Source organism: Triticum urartu, chromosome 5A (assembly GCF_056163025.1).
Source record: "Triticum urartu cultivar PI428250 chromosome 5A, HENAU_Tu73, whole genome shotgun sequence".
Taxonomy (NCBI): domain Eukaryota; kingdom Viridiplantae; phylum Streptophyta; class Magnoliopsida; order Poales; family Poaceae; genus Triticum; species Triticum urartu.
Window position 1 is genome coordinate 376321703 of NC_141877.1, and position 24392 is coordinate 376346094.

The 24392-nt window shown below is 53.1% G+C and overlaps 1 protein-coding gene across 1 annotated transcript; it reads right to left on the reverse strand.

Annotated features, from left to right (window-relative positions):
- Positions 1 to 655: 655 nt before the first annotated feature.
- Positions 656 to 23426, reverse strand: LOC125530798 (Protein phosphatase 2C family protein). Its single transcript, XM_087526103.1, has 11 exons — positions 23215 to 23426; positions 22053 to 22467; positions 21873 to 21981; positions 20989 to 21025; positions 19922 to 19966; positions 19192 to 19244; positions 3450 to 3611; positions 2852 to 2935; positions 1710 to 1799; positions 1563 to 1610; positions 656 to 1015 (listed from the first exon to the last, which is right to left on the reverse strand). The coding sequence occupies exons 2-11, from the start codon at positions 22397 to 22399 to the stop codon at positions 908 to 910; spliced, it is 1083 nt and encodes a 360-aa protein (XP_087382229.1). The 5' UTR covers positions 22400 to 22467; positions 23215 to 23426; the 3' UTR covers positions 656 to 907.
- Between the last annotated feature and the right edge of the window lie 966 nt (positions 23427 to 24392).

The window sequence follows — 24392 nt, forward strand, 5'->3', positions numbered from 1 at the left end:
CCGGCTGTCATCGACAAAGTCAAAACCGGCTTTGATATGGGAGCGGCATCGACATCACGCTCCAACGGCAATAGTGGTCGGTGGTCTTAGAGTCTCGATGCATTTTTATTATGTTCAAGATGCTTTATAGATCTGATCTTTTTCGGATAAAAAAACTATCTGCTACTTCTTTGCGGACAACTAAAAATGTGTTTCCAACATATGAATTTACTACACTGGTGCTTCATAAAGTACCATTTTGGTACTTCAATGCCGTAAAGAAAGCATAGGCCAAACAGTAAGAGAAAAAACTACTCCCTTCGTCCCATAATGTCAGTGTGAAAAAAACATCTTACATCATGAAATGAAAGGAGTACTATACTCTTGGTACCTGCCTGACTAGCCCATCTTCAGGATCTTGTGTAATCCTCCCAAGGAGGAATACAAGATTTGAGATGCCGCATTTCCCCATAAAATCATTATGTGGACCGTGGATCTATTCTCAGCACATATATCAAGGATTAAGTTACACGTAGTACTGACAATTCGATCAGAATCCAAGATTCACTTACTCCTATATATGCATTGGTTGAAGATCTAGTCTTCTCGATGGAAAAAATAAAATAAAGAAGCAGGTCAGACCTTGTAAATAGCTGTAAAAGAGACTTGGGTCACATGAGACCGGCCAAGTAACATTTCTTTATAGCAGTTTAGAGGGGCTTTTGCTACAAGAATCAAGGTTGGAAAAAGCAAAAAAAAAAATTGTCAAAACGAAGTACAGATAGTGCACTAACAGTGTTCTCATGGACACGCACAATCGTTTGCCAGAGCACGGAAATCATGAAGGCTTGAATCACATATTGCTCTTCGCAAATTTCTCTTCTCGGGTTCAGTTCTGTGAGAAGCTTGTTGCAACAGCCAAACAATTCTAGTGCTTGAAGACGATCAGAACAGCAGTGCAGTTATCCTTGCACCGCCTCTCGCGGACAGCCTCCTTCACCAGGCGCCGCACCGCGAGCGTGGCTGAGGACGTCTCCTATTTAGCAAAGAGTCGTGTTAACAAAGGTTATGATGCCTGAGTTCGAATTTACATAAGAACTGGGTTAGTCATGTGTGTCCTATATAATAATACAAAGTAGTACAAGTCTAAATTATGACGTCTTCTCCCAAGAAATTCTCCCTTCCAAAACCCCAGTTATTAATACTGCGCTAGGCGCCTGCGTCCGCCCACTTGCCAACCTTTGGCCCAAGAGCTCCCCTAGGTCACGGCTACATCATGAGACCATGGAGCTCTACCATATATACACAGGCAATCTCATCCATGTGAGAATGAGTAACACGAATTTTACTACAAAATAGGCTTCCAATTTAATTTCGGCATCGTCCAATCAAAATCTAATCAGTTTTACCTCAGAAGAGATAACTAGCAGAAAATAGTGGGTACAAGAAACAAATGTACTCCCTCCGGTCCTTTTTACAAGAAACAAATAGTGAGTATTTAGAGTTATAGAGATTAGGTCCTTTTTACAAGAAACAAATAGTGAGTATTTAGAGTTATAGAGATTAGTTTGAAGAAATAACACCTTCAATTGCTTCTGGACAAATTCAACAGCGTCACTTGGCCCAAACACCTGGGTTCACATAGAAAGTTAAGACTCACCACAAATATGATTGAAGAAATAAAAATGAAGCAAAAACTAATATAGCAAAGAAACGGGAAATAAACATACTCCCCACAAGCCATCACACCCAAGAATGATGAAATGGTCCTTCACTGTGAGTTCAAAAGAATGGACATCTGGTGTTGCAATCAACCCCACCTGCACGATAGTTGATTGATATATGTTGATGCTCCATTTATAGACAACATTGTTAACATAACTACTCCCTCCGTTCCTAAATATAAGTCTTTTTAGAGATTCCAACAAGTGACTACATACGGAGCAAAATAAGTGAATCTACACTCTAAAATATGTCTACATACATCCATATGTTGTAGTCCATTCGAAATGCCCAAAAAGACTTATATTTAGGAACGGAGGGAGTAGCTTTCAGAAAGCGTGCTTAAGGAGCTTGGATTAAGCATGCAGTGGAACACGTTTTTTTTTCTTTTCCGATAGATGTGGTGATGAATAAAAATATTGGGTATTTTGGCTAGACACAGCTTCATGTGCAAAGACAAGACAGTCTATGTCTTCGCAAAACATAGATAGAACCTTTAGCAAATGTTGTAAAATTATCTCTGTAATGTGGGTACCTCATACAAATGCAGAGTGTTTGAGTCTTCAACAGATTTGGATGTGAGCAACATAATGTAAGAACTAGCGACTGACATAAATTAGAAATGCAAGTCCAAAGTTGTACCCAATGGATGTGAACTCTATACAACAGATCTGTGTTTTCATGAACTCTCCCATGGGTACCTCCATTATTGCATTCTTGCAAACGGATGGCCAAGTGATAAAATATAACTGATAGTTTAATACTAGGGTTTACTAGCATCCCAGAAATAAAAAACTTCGCTACTTGATCTTTCTGCCAAAGAAAAACAAAACTACTTGATCTAGAATAAACATAAAAGTGGGCATAACTGTAAGCATAATTATTTCTAAGCAAACAGATACATCTCTGTGGTCATTATTAGTGATCCTATGCTCCTGGAACTCACAAAGGAGTTCCATTGAGTGATGAAATAACTTATACTAAGAAATGTCATCTATTTGGTAGATGGGCATGGGAATTGAGGGTCTAATTCCTATAGCTTAAGAAAAAGGAGGAGGAAAGTGGTATACTCCAACAGTATATATTTTCCATATACACAAATGGAACACCAGAATAAAAAATATCAGCAAATAAATTTGCATCAGTAAACCTTCTTAAAGTGACGATCTCCAAGAGCTCTAGATACTTCAATGCGCCCTTGTAGTCTTCCATTAGGACCAACAGAACCTCCAGCCTTTGTACGAGAACAAGGTAAAATTAACCGTGAGCCAAGACACATCAAAATGAACATTTGATATGCAATGGTAAGGTGCTCATCAAATACGGCATTCGGAGAGCAGTGGTAAAATTAGGAGCAAATGAGACCACAGAAGAAAACCAATAGAGGAGCAAATGGACTACAGGAGAACAAATTTGTACTTCTTATCACAAATCAGCTAATTCCTATCGCTAACAATTGGTAGCAATTAGGGCAAGGCAACTAGGCATAGGTTGGATGCACAACCAAAATGCTAATATTCAACTGTTCGAGAAAGTCATGTGAACAAACTAGAATAATATCAGGCTTCAATTTGGTATAATTGCCATAATCAGATCTGATTTGACAACTTATGGTGCCAAAAAAAATGATACAACATCCTTGCATTGGCACCAAGCAGGGAGCTGTTTCATTTGGAACATACAAAACGAAGCAAAACATAATTTATGAGGGGGAACTGAATTAATGTTGGAACCATAAAGCTATTCACCTTCTGGATTCTCGAGCGTTCTTGTGGAAAGATGGCTTTGTGTTCTCTTGTCAAAACAATAGCTTTCAGTGGACTTTTGGTGTCAGCCACCACACCTTCACCATCAGTTGAAGTAGAACGAGCTAATACTGCTTTAGCATCCCCAGCATTCGCAACTACAACCTGGAACATGTCAACAAAGAACCGCTTATGCAAAATAGATTGCAACGATTAAATAGTACTCCCTCCATTCCAGAATATAAGGTGTATCGATATTCATGCAAGTCAAACTTGTGTATGTTTGACCAAGATTATAGAATAAAATATCAAAATTTACAATATAGAATAAAATATGAAAAAACTTGGAGAAGGCCTATGATAAGATACCGCGGAATGTCATGTGGTGGGCCTTGGAGAAACACAAAGTCCCAGCAAAGTACATTACCCTCATCAAGGACATGTACGATAATGTTGTGACAAGTGTTCGAACAAGTGATGTCGACACCGATGACTTCCCGATTAAGATAGGACTGCATCAGGGGTCAGCTTTGAGCCCTTATCTTTTTGCATTGGTGATGGATGAGGTCACAAGGGATATACAAGGATATACAAGGAGATATCCCATGGTGTATGCTCTTTGCGGATGATGTGGTGCTAGTTGACGATAGTCGGACGGGGTAAATAGGAAGTTAGAGTTATGGAGACAAACCTTGAAATCGAAAGGGTTTAGACTTAGTAGAACTAAAACCGAGTACATGATGTGTGGTTTCAGTACTACTAGGTGTGTCGGAGTAAGCGACCACGGGTAGCCTAGCCGGCTCCCTCTGGCCCTTCTGAAAAAATTACGAGCCGATCCAGCCCTCAAGAATCCAAGACGTGGGGTCGCCTTCCCCTTGCCGGCTGTCTCCCAGGCCGACTATCGGAAGGCGGCCCGGCTTTAGCCCTCATGAAGAAAGCCGCGGGAGGGCCGGCTCCAAGAAGCCGGCCGCGAGAAGCCGACTCCCACAAAGCGGTCAAGATCGTACCCTCGAAGTCTGCATCCACATAACGGCGATGTGGCAGGGCGTGGCTACAGTAAAGCCTGCCACCCCCGAATCCCGAAGCACGCCTGGCACAGTGCGCCGTACGGGGTGGCCATGACCCGTCCGGCGCGGCACTGTTGCCATGTTGACCCTGATGCCACCCACGACGGGCTGTCAGCGCGGCCCACGGGCGGTGGGCCCCTTCAGGGAGACAGACACCCGAAGGCGGCCAGGCCTCCCCCAGTCGGCCCAAGACAGGGCCGGCTCCCCACAGCCGGCTTGCTTCCTCCCTCGAAGGAGACGCCCCATTAAGGAGACAAGACGAGGTGAGGCTACAGCGATCGCCCGCCGGGCGGCGGCACTGTAGCCACGCTTACCTCGGCGAAGCCCTCGTCACCAGGTTTGAGGCAACAGTAACCAGCCACCGACAAGACCCTTGACAGTGGGGCCTGCCTGTTGACCAAGGAGCCGGCAGCCGGTGGGACCCACCAGCCGGCGGGCCCCAGCAGCCGGCGCAGAAGCCGGCGAGCATAGACACAGACGGCTAGGGCCCACGCCCAGCCGGATTACCATTGTACCCCCGGGGGTGGGCCTATATAAGCCCCCCGGGGCACCCATGCAAAGGGTGGAGCTGAGCTAGTTTTAGACACCACATAGAGAGGAGAGGAGAGCTAGCCGTGCCCTTCTTCTTCTTCTCGCCAAACAGCTCAAGGAGCATCTTGTAGCCACTCGTTCATCTAGTGATCATGCGGAGACCCCGCAGAGCAGCAGTAGGGGTGTTATCTCCACGGAGAGCCCTGAAGCTGGGTAAGATTCGCCGGCGTGCATGTCTTCGCCTCATCCCGCTTCCAGGCACCGGCAACGTCTTACTGGCTCCCACAATGATAAGCCACCCGTTGGCATATATCGCACCTACCACCCGACATTTGGCGCCCACCGTGGGGCCAGGTGCACCGTCGTCCGGAGACCTGTTCTGGACGGGAACCCTCTTCCTCCCCAGCGAGCGTAGCCAGCCCGGCACGCCCAATGGCACTTGCCACGACGCGCTGCAAGGCGTCACCAACGTCTGCGCAGCGAGCGGCCTCGCCGATCTCCTTGACGAGACCCTCATCTCCGACGAGCCCGCCTCTGACGCAGGCACCGACCACCTCGTCAACCTCCTCGGCCAGCTCCACGTCTCCGGCGAGCCTGCTGTGGACTTGGAGTCTGTTGCCTCCACCGATCCGATGCCTATCGACTCCGACACGGCCTCGCTCGACGCTTTCCCCACCGACGTCGCGACCTACAACGACCCGCTTCCCCGGGCCGATGGCTGCGACGGTGCCACCATCGAGGTGATGGTCATCGGCCACGGCGGCGCTTCTGGCGAGAACGCCCTCGACGCCCCGCATGCGGCGGTCCACGACTTGTCCATCCCCCTCCCGATCGATGCCGACGCCGACGCCGAAGCACTGGAAGCTCGCCGCCTTGCCCTCCTCGTGAAGGGCCGAAAGTTGGCATCCATGAGACGCCTCACTGAGGCCCACCAGCGCGAAGCCGACCGCGCCGCCTTTGGCACGCCGCCCCCAGGCGGGCCAAGCCGAGCCGGCGTTGTCAGACAGCGCGGCGCTGCCCTCGCCGACACGCTAGGAGTCGACCGCCCAGTCTACGCCACTCCACTCGAGAACCTGCGCGCCGCCCAGGCGGCCGTAGACAAGCTAGACGGACTGGGGGCCGAAGAACTCCCCCACATGACCAGACGCATCCAGCAACTAATCGATGCAGCCGCACAGCGGCACGAAGCCGACGCCCGCGCGGAAAGCCCTCCCCCGCGCCGAGAGCATGGCGCGACGTCCCGGACGCCGACTGCGGGTAAAACCCGCGCGCGACACGAGAAAGAGCCGGCTGCCAGCCGAAGCCGAACCCGGATCCATCGAGCGAGACGCAGAAGGCCGTTCCCGGGCCATGGAGCGGCGGGGCAACCCGCCTCCGCCTCCGCCTCGTGGGGAGAGGTATCCCACCCCACCGCCTGTCACGCATCCGACTCTCAGCGGCCGACTAGGTCGCCGCGAAGGAGTCGGCGAGAACGACGCCCGCCATCGGATCGACCGCCTAACGCGATCCCTGGCGCTACAAGAAGATGATGTCGGCCCGCCTTGCTTCGGCCCCCACATCCGCGACGAGCCTTTCCCCAAAGGGTTCTCGCTCCCAAGAGACACGCCCAAGTACAACGGCTCCGTGAAGCCGGAAGATTGGTTGATCGACTACTCCACAGCGGTTCGCATAGCAAACGGCAACAGGCACGTTGCCGTGAAGTACGTGCCCCTCATGCTGCAAGGCACAGCGCGGACCTGGCTCAACAGCCTCAGGCCATACAGCATCAACAGCTGGCTAGACTTCACAAAGCCTTCGTCCGCAACTTCACCAGCACCTACAAGCGGGCTCCCAAGCCCAGACAGCTCTCCTTGTGCGTACAAGGCCCCGCCGAATCCACTCACGACTACCTCACGCGTTGGGCCGAGCTCCGCAACTCTTGCGAAGGGATGCACGAGGTGCAAGCCATAGAATACTTCACTGCCGGGTGCCAAGAAGGCACCCTCCTCAAGCACAAGCTCCTCTGCGACGAGCCGACTACCCTCAACGAGCTTCTGGTCATAGCGGACAAGTACGCCACCGCCGACTCCTCAATGAAGACTGAACTCCGGGTAGACGCGTCCGGAAAGGTACTCAACCCGGCGCCCAAGACGCCGGCTGGGGACTCCGGCCGATGCCCGTACCAGAACGACCACAAGCGCAAGGGCCCCGTGCCGCTCTCCACCAGTCGGCAGGTGGCCACAGTCGAAGACGAGCAGCCCGAAGGGCAGCCCGCACCCAAGAAGCAGAGGGGCGGCAAGCCGGCTTGGCAGCCGGCCTTCTCCTACGAGCAAACTCTCGACGCCCCATGCAAGTTCCACAGCGGTGCGAAGCCGTCCAACCACACAACCCGGAAGTGCCACTGGCTCACCCGAATCTCCAAAGGCGAAGGGCTCACGCCGCCTCCGCCTGCTGGTCCGCCGTCTCCGGCTCCGCAGCTGCCGACCGCTCGGCCAGCAGTCGGAGCTGTGCACGATGAGTTCCCCGACGAGCATGCCGCCTATGTCGTCTTTACAAGCCAGCCCGAAGGCCGGCGCAGCAGACGCCGAGAGCACCAGAAAGTCAACGTGGTCGCTACCAGCCCCGCCGAGCACATGCACTGGTCAGAAAAGCCTATCAGCTGGAGCCGGGCCGACCACCCAGAGGTGATGCCATCTCCCGGCTCTTATGCGTTGGTTTTGGATGCCACCCTTGCAACGGACAGACGCGCCGCCCGTTTCTCCCGCGTGCTGATAGACGGCGGGAGCAGCATCAACATCCTGTACGGTGACACCCTGGAGAAGCTGAACGTCAAGACGAAGCAACTCATGCCTACTCGGACTGTGTTCCATGGCATTGTACCTGGCCTGTCCTGCGCCCCCATTAGCAAGATCAAGATTAATGTTCTCTTTGGGGACAAGGATCATTTCCGCCGGGAAGCGATCTGGTTTGAAGTGGTGGACCTGGAGAGCCCCTACCATGCATTGCTTGGCCGTCTTGCCTTGGCCAGGTTCATGGCTGTTCCCCACTATGCTTACCTCAAGATGAAGATGCCGAGCGCCAAGGGCATCATCACCATAGCCGGCGATTACAAGAAATCTTCCGAGTGCGCAGCAGCCAGCAGCCGGCTGGCCGAGTCCCTTGTGATTGCCGAAGAAAAGAAGATGTTGGACCGAGTCGTGGTCATGGCCGGCAAACAGCCGGCCCTGTCCCCCGATCCCAAGGAGTGTGATGCCCAAGGATCTTTCCAGCCGGCCAAGGAGACGAAGAAGATACCTCTTGACCCCGAGCACCCAGAAAGGTTTGCCGTCATCGGGGCAAACCTAAACAGCAAATAGGAAGGCGAGCTCGCCGATTTCCTCCGTGAGAATCGGGACATCTTTGCATGGTCCCCTAAGGACATGCCGGGTGTTCCGAAGGAATTCGCCGAGCACAAGCTACACGTCCGAGAAGGCGCAAAACCAGTCAAACAGCCCCTCCGCCGACTGTCGGAGGAGAAAAGAAGGATTGTAGGAGAAGAGATAGCCCGGCTTCTGGCAGCCAGCTTCATTATGGAGGTTTTCTTTCCAGAGTAGCTTGCCAACCCGGTCCTCGTGCTAAAGAACAAGTGGCGCATGTGCATAGACTACACGAGCCTCAACAAGGCCTGCCCCAAAGATCCTTTTGCCCTGCCAAGGATTGATCAACTAATAGACTCCACGGCCGAATGCGAGCTGTTGAGTTTCTTGGATGCTTACTCAGGATACCACCAGATAAAGCTAGATCCGGCTGACCGCCTGAAGACTGCCTTCATCACGCCATTCGGAGCTTTCTGCTACCTGACTATAACATTCGGCTTGAAAAATGCCGGTGCCACATTTCAGCGTTGCATGCAGAAGTGCCTCCTCAAGCAGCTCGACAGAAATGCCCACGTCTACGTAGATGACATTGTGGTGAAGACGGAGAAGCGCGACACCTTGCTGGAAGACCTCAAGGAAACATTTCAGAACCTGCGCCGGTTCCAGATCAAGCTCAACCCCGAGAAATGCGTGTTCGGAGTGCCAGCCGGCCAGCTCCTAGGCTTCCTGGTCTCCGAACGCGGCATCGAATGCAACCCAGTAAAGATCAAGGCCATTGAGAGAATGGTGATTCCCACCAAACTTCGAGACGTCCAGAAGTTCACCGGGTGCTTGGCCTCCCTGAACCGCTTCATCAGCCGGCTCGGAGAGAAAGCTCTCCCCCTCTACCGCCTCATGAAAAAGACCACTCACTTCGAGTGGAACGACCAAGCCAACCAAGCTTTTCACGAGCTGAAGAAGATGCTGGCCACGCCGCCTGTCCTGGCGGCGCCGACTGAGAAAGAGCCCATGCTCCTCTACATTGCTGCAACCAGCCGGGTGGTCAGCACCGTCATCATAGTCCAGCGCCCAAAAAAGGGCCGAGCCCAGCCGGTCCAGAGGCCGGTGTACTATTTGAGTGAGGTGCTGTCTACCTCGAAGCAGAACTACCCGCACTACCAGAAGATGTGCTATGGCGTGTACTTCGCCGCCAAAAAGCTGAAGCCCTACTTCCAAGAGCACCCCATCACGGTCGTATGCACCGCCCCGCTTGCCGAGATCATAGGCAGCCGGGATGCATCCGGCCAGGTGGCGAAATGGGTCATCGAGCTGGCCCCCTACACGAACTTCTACCAGCCTCACACCGCCATCAAGTCCCAAGCATTGGCCGACTTCCTCGTCGACTGGGCCGAGACCCAGTACCTGCCGCCAGCTCCCGACTCCACTCATTGGCGCATGCACTTCGACGGGTCCAAGATGCGCACCGGCTTAGGAGCCGGCGTCATCCTCACCTCTCCCAAAGGCGACAAGCTCAGATACACGCTGCAAATTCACTTTGCCGCCTCCAACAACGTGGCCGAGTACAAGGCGCTTATACACGGGCTCCGGCTTGCCAAAGAGCTCGGCATACGCTGGATCCTATGTTACGGCGACTCGGACTTGGTAGTCCAGCAATCATCCGGCGACTAGGACGCCAAGGACGCAAATATGGCAAGCTACCGCTTCCTCGTTCAGCAGATCAGCGGGTACTTTGAAGGATGCGAGTTCCTCCACGTACCGCGAGCCGACAACGAGCCAGCTGATACCCTGGCTCGAATAGGCTCCACTCGGCAGGCAATACCAACCGGTGTCTCTCTGCAATGCCTCCTCAAGCCGTCTATCAAGCCGTCTCCAGAGTCCGATTCCATCTTCGTGCCGCCTGACCCCGACGCAGCCGGGTCCGGCTCGAAGAACCAAGCAGGTGACTCGGGGACTTCGATAGTCGGCCCGAGGACGTCAGTAGGCGGCTCGGGGACTTCCGTAGTTACGCCCGACCCAGGGACTGCCACACCCGGCTCGGGGACTGCGGTAGTCGGCCCGGGGACTGCACCAACACAACATGCGGCGGCCGACTCCAGCATTTCACCACCCAGTCCGCCCGCCCTGGTCGCAGTAGCCGTGTTGGCAATAGAAGAAGTCGCAGCTCCATCATGGGCCCAGTCCATCCTCAACTTTCTAATAAATCAAGATCTGCCGGCTGACGAAACAGAGGCAAGACAAGTCCAACGCCGAGCCGGAGCATACACAATCGTCAACAGAGAGCTCGTCAGGCACAGTGTCACTGAAATCTTCCAGCGATGCGTCGAGCAAGAGAAGGGCATTGCAATCCTCAGAGACATCCACCAAGGAGAATACGGCCACCATGCGGCCTCAAGATCACTCGTCGCCAAAGCTTTCCGCCATGGGTTCTTTTGACCGACCACTTTGAATGACGCCAAGGAATTAGTTAAACATTGCAAAGGGTGCCAAGTCTTCAGCTCCAAGCAACACATGCCGGCTTCGGCACTCAAGACCATTCCCCTCACTTGGCCCTTCGCCGTTTGGGGACTGGACATGGTGGGCCCATTCAAGACAGCGCGCGGTGGCATAATACATCTGCTTGTCGCCGTGGACAAATTCATCAAATGGATTGAGGCAAAGCCGATCAAGAAGCTGAATGGGCCGACTGCCGTGACATTCATCGCAGATATAACAACTCGGTATGGCGTGCCACACAGCATCATCACCGACAACGGCATGAATTTCGCCAAGGGAGCATTGGCACGTTTCTGCGCGATGCAGGGCATCCGGTTGGACTTAGCGTCCGTTGCCCACCCGCAGTCAAACGGCCAAGTCGAGCGAGCCAACGGCCTCATCCTTTCCGGCATCAAGCCCCGACTGGTCGTACCACTGGAACGTTCGGCCGGCTGTTGGCTCGATGAGCTGCCGGCCGTCCTCTGGAGTCTGCGCACTACCCCAAACAAGTCAACCGGCTTCACTCCTTTCTTCCTCGTGTATGGTGCCGAGGCGGTCATCCCAACTGACATCGAGTTCGACTCGCCTCGGGTAACCATGTACACAGAGGCGGAGGCCAAGGAAGCACGAGAAGACGGCGTCGACCTGCTGGAAGAAGGCCGGCTGTTAGCCCTCAGCCGGTCCGCCATCTACCAGCAGGGCTTGCGCCGCTACCACAGCCGGAAGAAGCCGAAGGTACGAAAGAGAGACGACTCCGGCAAGGAGTCGGAACAACCATGGAACGCCAACCTCCTCCGAAGATTTTACAGTTGAAATGCAGTATGTATCACGCTAACTTTTGTACTAAGTACGAGACGATAGACCCCCCGAGGAGAGCTCGGGGACTGCCATCTTTTATCTATGAATGAAGAGTATCATGCTTATGATCATGTCATTACATTCACTTTTTTCGTCCGGCAGCGGGTTCGACTAGTCAGCCCGGGGACTGGCCGCCTTGAGTTATATTAGAAGTCCTACCCGCGGTCAGACAAGTAGTGTGCCGGCACCCAAGCCTTCTTTTGCCAAAAGTCGCAGTTCGAAAAACCGGCTGTCCGGCTGGCAAGAGTTAAAGGCAAGAAAGGACGCCCACACAAAAAACGGCTAGGGACTAACGGACTAATATAACAAAAGCCGGTTTTTCTCCCACCACCGACCGATTACCAGAGTAGCCGGCCGGCCGGCTTCCATTCACCTCGCTTCAATCTAAGAAAGCTCGAGTACTTGCCTTCCCCCAAAAAAATATATAGCCAAGTTCTTCCCTAGCCACAGGCTGCAGAGCAGCTGCCGGTTGGGAAGACAGCAGCCAGGGGAAGGCGGCAAAGGAAACAGCCTAAGGATAAAAAGCATACGCAAATGGAAGCCAAACACACACACGATCATATTTACACAAAAGACCTTCAAAAGGCCGGCATTCAACATAGTTTGAATACACCCCCAGTGGGTGGAACTGCGCAAGTTTAATAAAAATCGTTCAAAGAGTAACAAGCAGGAAAAGCAAGGACAGCAGATTAAGCCAAGGGAACGACTGGCGAGTCGGGCAGGTCGGTAGAGACGGCAGTGCCGGCTGGAGGAGTGGCCGGCTGGCGAGCCTCGGCATGATCACCACCTCCCGCAGAGGGCGCGCTAGCACGCGCCTCGTTGCTGGAGGCACGGTCAAGCTGAGGCTGGCTGGTCGCTTCACCGGCCGGCTCGATGTCTTCGCCTTCCTCTCCTTCGTCGTCTTCACCTTCATCGCTGGAAGCGATCTCCTCCACCGAGTCCTCACCCTCTGCCGGGTCCAGCCCGAACCATTCCTCCGGCTGGGCAACGCCGTCGTCATTTATCTCAGGAACAAAGGCGCTGATGTCAGTGCACTCGGCAATCGTCGAGGCACGCTGAGCAATAGCCGGCCGCACCTCCTCCATCTCCTCGTCGGCTTCCAGCCGCCAGGTGCGCAGCTGGTCCAGGTTCAGCCCGGGATACCAGACTCGGACGAACTCCAACGCCCGCCCAGCTCCAAGACGGGCTGCCGATGCCTTCCAGGCCTTGAAGCGGCCAACCGCAACCTCCAGCCAGTCGGCAGTCCGACTCGGGGGTGCGGGGAATCGCTTCACCTGGCCAGAGGGCGGCCAACACCTGTGCCCCGGCGCGCTGGAGGCGGCGGAGCATGTGGTGAGCCGGCTGCAGCCGGGCTTGGACCGCCAAGAGTTGCTCCTCAAGCGTCCGGCTCGCGTCCGACGCGATTTCAGCCCCCGCCTGCCGGCGCGCCTCGCGGTGGGCCTCGATGGTCTAGGTGGCAATGACGGAGTAGCCGGGGAAGTAGTCTGCACAAAGAACAAAAAGCAGCACAAGTCAGAACACAAATCAGGGGGCAAGGGGCAAGCAAGGAGTGAGGAAGGCGGCTTACCACCGATCAGATCCTCAACCCAGCCGTAGCCCTCGCTCAGCGCTTGTTTTGCCTCAGCCCAGCCCGCCGCTTCGGTCTCGAACTCAGCTTTAAGGGCGTCCTCGCTATCCTGCGCCTTCTTCAGGGCCGCCTTGTGGCTCTCCTCCTGATCGGCCAACTTCTTGGCCAGGCGGTCACGCTCCAGGACTAAGGCGTTGCACTCGGCTTCCTTGGCGCGAAGGGCGGTCTGGGCCCCGCTGAGCTGCTCCCTCAAGTCGCCATTGGCTCCTGCAAGCATGAAGACAAAGGAAAAATCAATAAGGAAGAAGTCGTCAGGGAAGATCTGACCCGACTGCTCAGCAGTCAGCCCGAATCTCGGGGACTACACCCAATGGGTGCGCTAACGCGCCCCCACAGGAGATGAACGAGACAAAGCATGCACTCCGGCTGTTGGTCAGGTCCTCGGTTTTCTGGCCCAACTCCTGAGCCTGGGAGTTGAAGGCAGCAACGCGAAGGTTATGGTATTCCTGGAAGATCAGACAGGATGCAAGAATAAGATAACTGTCAGGACCAAGTAAGTTCCAAGCCGCCTGCTCAGCAACCGACTCGGAACTCGGGGACTACACCCAGTGGGTGCGCTGACGCGCCCCCACAGAAGAAATCAAAAAAGCAAAACAACCAAGACCAGAAGGCTCACCCGGATGACGGCCCGCGTCGTGAGGAACTCTTGGGTATATCGCTGCAGCGAAGCGGCCTGGGCTTGAAGCCGGTTCCGGACCTCCTGGGCCGCCGTGTTCAGCTCGGCCATCCCCCCGCTGGGCGTCCACTCGGACGTGCTGGCACTGGCCGCCTCCAGGGCCTCCGCCGTCCGGCTGGTGCCCGCAGCTCTGTGCGGCTCCGGCGCGGAGGTAGCTCCCCCTGCGCGCCGGCGAAATGCCGGCTGCACCTCGAGGCCGGCCCCTGCCTCCGGCTCGCCCCCGGCCGGCTGCTCTGGCGCCGCGGCTGGTTGGCCGCTTTGGCCCGCTCCAGTCGGCGCCGTCTGCGGCGCCTCCTCCACGAAGACCACGTGGTCCTCCCTCCTCTCCATCACCGGTGGGTCTTGGTCGACCTCCTCCGATGAGGGCACGGGGATGTCGGGGGCCACGGCTCTGAGAGGAACGACGAGCTGCGGAGGCTGGTTGCGCGAGGCCCCCGCCTCCTTCTCCGCGGCCGCCGCCTCCGTTCGGGCCTTGGCCGCCGCGTCGGCCTGCTCCTTCGCCGCCTGGGCGGTCCTTCGCTCCGCCGCCTCCCGCTCCTCCCGCGCCTCCCGTGCGTTCCGCTCCGTGGCCTCCATGAGGTCGGCGCGGGGATCCACGCGGCGGGAGCCTGAGGACCCTCCAGTCGGCCCGACTACGGAGCCGCCAGGACCTCGCTCGAGGAAAAGCGATGCCCTGCCCGGCGAGCAAAGAAAAGTTTAGGAGCCTCAATCAAAGAGGACAACAAAAAATACAAGACGTTTGACGCTTACGCCGAGATCGCCTGCGGCTGTTTCACCGCCTTGCAGAAGCGGGCCGCCTTCACGGCCGCCTCATCCCGCTTGGTCGCCGCCGTGGAACCCTTGGATTTCTTCGGCCGGCTGCCGAAGTAGGTCGACGCGGCCCGGCGTTTCTGCGCGCCGCCACGGGCAGCCGGCGCGGCAGACGGGCCCGCGCCTTGATGATCAAGCGCCGGCTGGCGGTGTGGAACGACTTCGACCTCGTCATCGTCCGCCCAGTCCTCGAGGCCGGCCCCGAGCCCCGCGCCGCCTGCCTCGTCGCCTTCCCCCACGACGGCATCTTCCATGACGGCCGCTCCCAGGTCCGGATCATCGACGTCGTCCACCGTGCGGTCGGCGAGGAGCTGGCGCTCTACCCCTGCGGCCCCGGCCGTCGGCGAAAGAAGAGGGTTTTGCTGAGGACAAACCGATTGATCAGTAGTCGGCCATCATGAGGCCGGCTACAAAAAGGAAGAAAAGAAGAAAAACTTACAGCAGGCGGAGGGTTGGCGCGAGAATACGGCCCCTTGCCGTATCGCCAATCCTCGGCGAGCTTGCGGTTGGAGATGTAGTTCACCATGTAAGACACCTCGACATGAGGCATCTCCCTGGTGCTCAGCCGGCACGGGTCGAAGCGGCCGCTCATCTGACAAATCATGTGAGGCCAGCCTTGGAGCGGAAGTACTCGGCGCTCCACGAAGGCGGCCACCAGGTCGGCTCCGGTCAGGCCCTCCGACTGGATCATCACCCGGAGCCGGGCGACGGCTGCGTTCCCGGCCTGAGACAACGACCTGGCCCGGTAGCTCCACGAGGGTTGCCTCCCAGCCGGCGGGCCGGCTACGTAAGCCGGCAGGTTGACGAAGTCGCCTTGCTGGGCGACGTTCTTCACGTAAAAATAGGACTTCTGCCAGAGCTTCACCGACTGGATCAGCGGGATGGGCGGGAACGGATTGTTCTCGCCCGTCCGCCTCATGGCGATGAAGGCTCCGCAGGGGGCGGGCACGCCCGCGACAACGGTGCCGAGCTTGCACTGGAAGAATTCTCCCCAGAGCTCGAGAGTGGGGAGAACCCCAAGAAAGCCCTCGCACAGGGTGACGAAAGCCGACCGCAGCATCACCGCGTTGGGTGTGAGGTGATGCGGCTAGAGGTGGTAAAACTCAAGAAAAGCGCGAAGGAATCCGCTCGCCGGGAGGCCGAAGCCGCGCAGGCAGTGCGAGCGGAAGATTACCCGCTCGCCCTCCTCCGGTGCCGGCGAAATCTCCCTTGCCGGCGCACGACGAACCCGCACGTAGTTCTCGCCCGGCAGACGCCGCGTCCGGCGGAGGAACTCAACGTGGTCCTCGTGGACGTTGGAGCCGTCCCACGAGCTCGACAACGCCATGGGAGCGACGCAGCGAGGAACAAGGCGATGCGACGGCGGAGACGCGCACGACCCCGCTACAGCGGGACCAAAGGAACCGAGAGGTCCGACGGCGGAGCGGCGCGGCAATGGGTCGCTGCGGCGGCGGAAGGAAGGAGAAGGAAGGTGAGAAAGGGTGGAGCGAGGGAGAGCGTGCGAGCCTCTGCCGCTCCCTCTCCTCCCCCTACTTATAGACCCGCGCGGCGGAGCCGAGGAGGCGTGGTGTGGGGGAACGTGGGACCAACTGCGCCCACTCCCCCACGTCCCGCGATTATTGCGCCCTGATGACGAAATGAAACCGCCGCGGGAAGGCGAGCGGTCCGTTGTGGGCCGCAGAAGATCCGCACTTGGGCCGAGGCCTAGAAGTGGCGGGCCCGGGCCTGCGGCAGCGTCCCATCGCGCGCGTGCGTTAGCAGGCTTTCCTTGCCACGTGGCCCGCGGGGTGGCGCGCGGTCAGCTCGCAGGCCGACCCACGTTCCCGCCTACAAGATACGGAGCTTTCCAAAGACGGCGCGCATAAGCAAAGCCGGCTCCTCAGGATAGGAAGCTGACCAAGCTTCTCGTCCCTTTGTCAGCCTCGAAGCTCGATCAGCTTCGGGGACTACTATCGGAGTAGACGGCCACGGGTAGCCTAGCCGGCTCCCCCTGGCCTTTCTAAAAAAATTACGAGCCGATCCGGCCCTCAAGAATCCAAGACGTGGGGCCGCCTTCCCCTTGCCGGCTGTCTCCCAGGCCGACTATCGGAAGGCGGCCCGGCTTTAGCCCTCATGAAGAAAGCCGCGGGAGGGCCGGCTCCAAGAAGCCGGCCGCGAGAAGCCGACTCCCACAAAGCGGTCAAAATCGTACCCTCGAAGTCTGCATCCACATAACGGCGATGTGGCGGGACGTGGCTACAGTAAAGCCTGCCACCCCCGAATCCCGGAGCACGCCTGGCACAGTGCGCCGTACAGGGTGGCCATGACCCGTCCAGCGCGGCACTGTTGCCATGTTGACCCTGATGCCACCCACGACGGGCTGTCAGCGCGGCCCACGGGCGGTGGGCCCCTTCAGGCAGAGAGACCCGAAGGCGGCCAGGCCTCCCCCAGTCGGCCCAAGACAGGGCCGGCTCCCCACAGCCGGCTTGCTTCCTCCCTCGAAGGAGACGCCCCATTAAGGAGACAAGACGAGGTGAGGCTACAGCGATCGCCCGCCGGGCGGCGGCACTGTAGCCACGCTTACCTCGGCGAAGCCCTCGTCACCAGGTTTGAGGCAACAGTAACCAGCCACCGACAAGGCCCTTGACAGTGGGGCCTGCCTGTCGACCAAGGAGCCGGCAGCCGGCGGAACCCACCAGCCGGCGGGCCCCAGCAGCCGGCGCAGAAGCCGGCGAGCGTAGACACAGACGGCTAGGGCCCACGCCCAGCCGGATTACCATTGTACCCCCGGGGGGTGGGCCTATATAAACCCCCCGGGGCACCCATGCAAAAGGTGGAGCTGAGCTAGTTTTAGACACCACATAGAGAGGAGAGGAGAGCTAGCCGTGCCCTTCTTCTTCTCGCCAAACAGCTCAAGGAGCATCTTGTAGCCACTCGTTCATCTAGTGATCATGCGGAGACCCCGCAGAGCAGCAGTAGGGGTGTTATCTCCACGGAGAGCCCTGAAGCTGGGTAAGATTCGCCGGCGTGCATGTCTTCGCCTCATCCCGCTTCCAGGCACCGGCAACGTCTTACTGGCTCCCACAATGATAAGCCACCCGTTGGCATATGTCGCACCTACCACCCGACAAGGTGTGAGGAGGAGGAGGTTAGCCTTGATGGCCAGGTGGTACCTCGAAAGGACACCTTTCGGTATTTGGGGTCAATGTTGCAGGAGGATGGAGGTATTGATGAAGATGTGAACCATCGAATCAAAGCCGGATGGATGAAGTGGCGCCAAGCTTCTGGCATTCTCTGTGACAAGAGAGTGCCACGAAAGCTAAAAGGCAAGTTCTACAGGACGGCGGTTCGACCCGCAATGTTGTATGGCGCGGAGTGTTGGCCGACTAAAAGGCGACATGTTCAACAGTTAGGTGTGGCGGAGATGCGTATGTTGAGATGGATGTGTGGCCACACGAGGAAGGATCGAGTCCGGAATGATGATATACGAGATAGAGTTAGGGTAGCACCAATTGAGGAGAAGCTTGTCCAACATCGTCTGAGATGGTTTGGGCATATTCAGCGCAGGCCTCCAGAAGCTCCAGTGCATAGCGGACGGCTAAAGCGTGCGGAGAATGTCAAGAGAGGGCGGGGTAGACCGAATTTGACATGGGAGGAGTCTGTTAAGAGAGACCTGAAGGATTGAAGTATCACCAAAGAGCTAGCTATGGACAAGGGTGCGTGGAAGCTTGCTATCCATGTGCCAGAACCATGAGTTGGTTGCGAGATCATATGGGTTTCACCTCTAGCCTACCCCAACTTGTTTGGGACTAAAGGCTTTGTTGTTGTTGTTGTTGTTGATGATGGATATAATGATACAAATTTGGTACTGTAGATATTGGTACTTTTTTCTCAAAACTTGGTCAAACATGCACATGTTTGACTTTTGAAAAACCTAGTACACCTTATATTTTGGAACGGAGGGAGTGTAAAATTAAGGATTGAGATTTCACACGTAAAAATTTGCAAAATGAACAAATTATGCATCTCAAATCAAGCACGAGCATTCCGTACCAACAAGATAACACCACATAATTAGAGTTTGTTGCGCATGAGAAGAGAAACCAACGAGTTAATTATGTTGTTGGTAGATTAGTCAAGGTCGATTATGCGAGAGTTATGCTGCCTTGAAGGTAGGCATGTGATATAAAAATAATTAATCAAGGGGACACTGATGAAACAGTATCTCCAACTGGGTGAATGGAAGTATATATTTAATAAAGGAACAAATAATCTCATAGACCCTGATTCCATACAAACTCCAAACTGGATAACCAAAACGAATTCCAGAGTATGACGGTGCAAAATAGGTTGTGCATAATGAAGAAAATCTCTGGTACTGTAAACTTACCGTCTGTCCCAAGACCCAAACACATACAGCTGTTGCGCCGTCTTGCCAGTTTCCTATAGACAAGACACGTGAGTACTATTAATATCATGAGAGAAGCAACCAATAAGAAAGAAATAAACTTAAATAATAGTTTTCCGACACTGCCATCTTTCTAGGCCCTGCTTACTTGGTACAACAAAATGTCTACTATTGTCAATTTGCCATCATAACTAAGAGGTTATCCTAGTCACTGTAAGAACTGAGGCTCACGCTATGTCATTGTGTTGATTTACCTATCTTTAGCTCAAAGCATCAGCCAAGGTTCAGAAAAAGTGATAGCTCTTGGGCGGGGTGATCAGTGACCATCTAGATGCACATAGGCAGTGCCTAGAAAGCCACCAATTGCAAGGGAGAAGAAAGAGATATAGGTAAAAGGAAGAAAGATAATAGTGGAGATTGGCTGCAAAGCTGGCCCAGCTCAACTGGTCCGCCAGTGGAATACTATAGAAGTTTATAGCACCCTTCCTTGCCTAGACACACACGAAGCACCAGCCATCAGCTTCAGTTTTTTACCACAAGGAGGTGGTTTATGAGCCAAGGAAAGATCTACTGTACGTAGGATACCCTCTACATCATTTTATAAGTTAGTCTAACCAGCCAGTCAGAAAAAGAGTGCCTGGGCAAACTGGCGTCACAAAGACTGGAAATTGCAGAGGAACAAATGATGAAAGTTGAGACCATAATTTCTTACCTTTAGCACTTTCTTGCAGTAGTGATTCATCAGCTTTACGGAAACCTACAAACAATAAGCATTAGGTCAAGATAAATCAGTGGTATAAAAATAACAAACAAACTTAAAATGGAAGAACATTGAATGAGCAATAAGAAGAACCAAAGAGCAAAAAGGCACCATAGAAGCACAGAAGAAAAAAAATATGCTGTACTGGCAAAATGCTAGTGCAAAGCAGAACTAAAATCATGTCGACTCAAAAGCTGAAAATCACATACAAGATGGCAATCCCCATTGCCATTTTCCATACAATACATTTATTCTAGAATGACAGTTACAGAAACTGAGAAATATCTTATGAATTCTAAGATAACCTCACCAGCATGTAACATGCTCAAGGATTAAGGGGCTGTTTGGATTGCAGCCCTCAACTGACGATCCAAATAATTGGTCGTTGACCAAGCCTGGCTTCCCGTTTGGATGGGAGCCAATATTTTGGTACACCCAGCCCACTCCGGCTCCCCCAGTTCAATTTGACGCCAAAAAGTTGGCAAGTGCGGGGCGGCCAGATGCTGCGTCAATTAATTGGCTCGCCCATGAATGGCAGGGCGCACCCAGGTGAAAACCAAACAGCCCATAAGGGCCAAGGCTGCCTTCCATGTTAGTGCAGAAATATAGAATCAATTTGATCCTTGAATAAGATAAAGACCATTTTTTTATTGTATGCATAATGAAAATTACGAAGTACAGCGATGAAACTAGTAGAAGGGCTCTTCTAATTATTATCATTAGCGCTGTTATGGTCTAGAGTCTAGACAAGAGAAGAATTTCATGTACTAAATACTCCCTCCGTTTCTTTTTAGTCTGCATATAAGGTTTGGTCAAAGTCAAGCTTTGTAAAGTTTGACCAACTTTATATTAAAAAATATAAACATTGACAATATGAAATCAATATTATCAGATGCACCACAAAATGTATTTTCATACAATATAGTTTTAATATTGTAGATGTTCATATTTTTTTATATAAATTTAGTCAAACTTTACCAAATCTTATATGCGGAGTAAAAAAGAAACGGAGGGAGTACCTTCAATAATGGCCTTCTTTGCCACTTTAACATTCATCTGCAAGACAATATATCAATATTAGTTAAATGGCCAACAACAGAATAAACACAACTGGAATATCAGAATCATGCAAGTTAATTTGAACATGAATTACTCATGAAATGGCCTCCTAATCAAAATAAACGAAAAATAGAAGGCATAAACTTAATTTTGTACAAATTGAAAGTCCAAAAGTTAGCACTCAGTGAGGAGTTGATGTCAAGAAGCAATAAATGGTCAAGTGATCTAATAGATATCAATTCCTCATCGACCAGGCCAAAGGAGAAGATGTGAAGTGCATAATCATAAATGGAAGCTATCATGAAAAGTTTCGCCTTCACTGCACACAAAGATATTCAAGGGAGACGATAGTTGAATAGGTATGGAAGCAGAAGAAAAAATGAGGATAAAAATTACTAAGAAGAGACAGCAGTTGAGTAGGCATAGAAGGAGAAGAAAATAATGAGGATAGAAATTACTAAAACTCCAATGAGACAGTAGTTGAATAGACAAAGAAGCAGAAGAAAACATTAGGAAAAGTGTCACTGAAACACCATTCCAAGGAGGATGCAAAGAAACCATCTGAGTGTAGCACTAAAAAAAATGAAAAAAATAGGTAAGAAAAAATCCATCTGCACGAGAAAAATTGCAAGCAGGGCGGGCTACCGGACAATACCATAGTACAAGTGTAGTGTTAATTTTAAGCAAGTGATGAGCAGATTATGAACTAATTGATGAGTTTCATGGGAAGAAGCGGGATGCCGCTTGCACCCCTCAGTACGAGCAACTGAAGACAGAACAAATACATCATAACATACTAATGATTAATGAAAACATTGAACAGAAGCAGACAATGTGAACAGACCAACTCACGTGGTAATCCTGCAGCAATAACATGCGGGTGTAAGTGCTTCTGTGCATACTCCGCGGCCAAGCGGCCACCATGCCCATCATATATTGCAAAATGTGCAGATCTGCATCAAGCTACCTACATTAGATACATACATTGCATGCAAGTAATTAATATGAAGAGAAAGAGGGGCACCTCAAATTTCCAGGAGATCCCATGCTAGCATCAGGAAGCACCACCCAGGCATCCTCCATTGTATGCCTGCAGCCCTTGTCTTCTGCAGCATCGGCTTCAACACTAGTTAGTATCATCTCTTGCTGACTTGGAACTTCCAAGATGGTTGCGGATTTCTCATCCGAGATGCATGGGTCTAGCGGCAAGTTGCTTCCCTTTTGAGAGGTGTCTCTCTTTTCACCATTCGTTTCTTGAGAACTAGCAGTCTCTACTTGACAATCCTTTTCAGTAGAAGTGGCAGCACCTTTTGGGCGTTTTGATGCCCAATCTTCATTGCTAGAACTGGCTTCACGCTTTTGATGACTCATGAATATGATGAGACTAAACTCTAAAGTTTCCAATAGCCGTGTATCGATTTCACCAATTTAAGGCACCACTGGATGAACAACACATAAATGTCAGGAAATGTTGCCTAGTAGAAGCTAAAAACAAAGGTTTGACGGGAAAATGGAGGGCGCTAACTGGGTGGTAGCCGAAGAAAGATATGCTTTGGCAAACTAATAGCAAGGAGGCAAGCTAAACAAGAAACAACCCACCAACTTAGTTGCGTCATGGATCTCATAAGTAGCATAAGTACTTACTAATAACAACCCTGCATATCTAAAATGCCTATACAAAGATATCAGCGAAACATTAATACATGCTCACACAGATAGACTAAATTGATATATGGAAATGATAATCGATGTTCCTTCAAAATCAAAGCTACAACTTTGTTCCTATTTTCCCAACAAAAAAAAGGACCGATTACTAGGTCGTCAACCCACATCAAACAACATATTGCCCTAACTAGATTCAGACAACACAGAAACCTAGGGAGTTCAATGAAGTTGTGCCATTGAAGCAACTACATATCGAATGATTCTATGGGGTAACCACGCGCTGACACGACGCGATATGTACAGCCTTGCTTCCCATTATGGCTCCGAGACTGGTCCTAGAATCAAAGGAGCGCCTCCATCTACCAAGCAGCTACCAACAACAGACTTTTCTTTTGGAATCGAACAGGCAAACCGCAAAATATCAGCAAATCTTGAGGTGTTACCAATGGAGGAACCCCCAACAAGTGCCAGTAAGACAACAAAAAGGATAGAGCCTAGCAGGCGAGCAACGGCGGGCTCACCAGAACTCGGATGGTGATGAAAGGTGACCTCCGGGGATGGCGGAATTTGTATCTCGGGGCCACGGGCGGGTCCGTACGCTCACCGATGTCGCCGGCGAGGAGCGGCGGAGGTAGCGAGGGGCTTGGCTGGTGGGGAATCGATGGGACGATAACAAGATTTTTTTTTTTGAGCTAATGGGACGATAATAAACAAGTGGTCACGTCTCGTCTGGACTGTGGGCTAGTAGAAGAAGGTCCAGTCTAGCCCAACTTTAAATGGGCCACTTGCGATCTGCAAAAATGCTTAAAAAACCGAATATCCATGTCTAAAAAAACCGAATACCCAATTCTGACTTCGGCCTCATCTGCACCTGATGGAAATATCTCGCGTCCGAAAATTTAACTATGCGATATTCCTGTTTTACCCTGCCACATGAATAGAAAAGGGCTGCTTTGGTAACTCCATTGTTTTCTCCTTTTGGCCCTCAACATTTTTCCTCAGAGCCCCTCCCCTTCCCCGCCCCCTCCCCCCAATCACGCCAAGCCGCCGAATCTAGTCCTCCCCCAACTGCCAACTCACCACTTCACCGAAGCCGCTTCAGCGACTGGCTTGTCCACCGCTCCAGATCTCCTTTACCGCCATCATGGTCCACCGCACCGGATCTGCTTCATCGGCGCCCTCGTCCACCACAGTGTAGGCCCTTCACCGACTCCCTCGTCTGCCCCATCGCTGGCCCTTCATACAAGCCCTCGTCCGCCGCAACATATCCGCCTCACCGAAAGCACTGTACGCCGCGCCGGATGTGCTTCGCTGACGCCTTCGTCCACTGCACCGGACCCGCTCCACGAACGTCATATTCAACTCCACCGGCCCTGCTTTACTGATGTCGCAGCCTCATCAGGTTATTTCGATTTGTACTCCTTCGGATTTTCTCTTCTTTATCGTGGAACTGTTCACTTACCACATATGAGCTTTCTTGTATGTTGACAGGCGCCGTAACCGAAGCACCGGAGCCGCTTCAGCAACGCCGACACCGGCCCAAACTCAACCGCAACACGAGCGCCATCGGCGATTCTTAGCTATCAAGTATGACAACGATACCCATACGCCGCCGAGAATCAGGTACTATTATCCAACGGCCGGCGCCTACGTTCACTTTCTTAGTATAAACGCCGCACCTTTGAATTTCTTTAGGGCA

What these genes read in the sequence shown, in the direction of transcription:
- LOC125530798 (XM_087526103.1), bottom strand. Translation starts at nt 22,399, where the DNA reads ATGAGTCATCAAAAGCGTGAAGCCAGTTCTAGCAATGAAGATTGGGCA. An exon ending in GGATCTCCTGGAAATTTGAG is followed by an intron (nt 21,982 to 22,052) that starts GTGCCCCTCTTT and finishes AGCTTGATGCAG; the next exon opens with ATCTGCACATTTTGCAATAT. An exon ending in AACGCTCGAGAATCCAGAAG is followed by an intron (nt 2,936 to 3,449) that starts GTGAATAGCTTT and finishes TCTCGTACAAAG; the next exon opens with GCTGGAGGTTCTGTTGGTCC.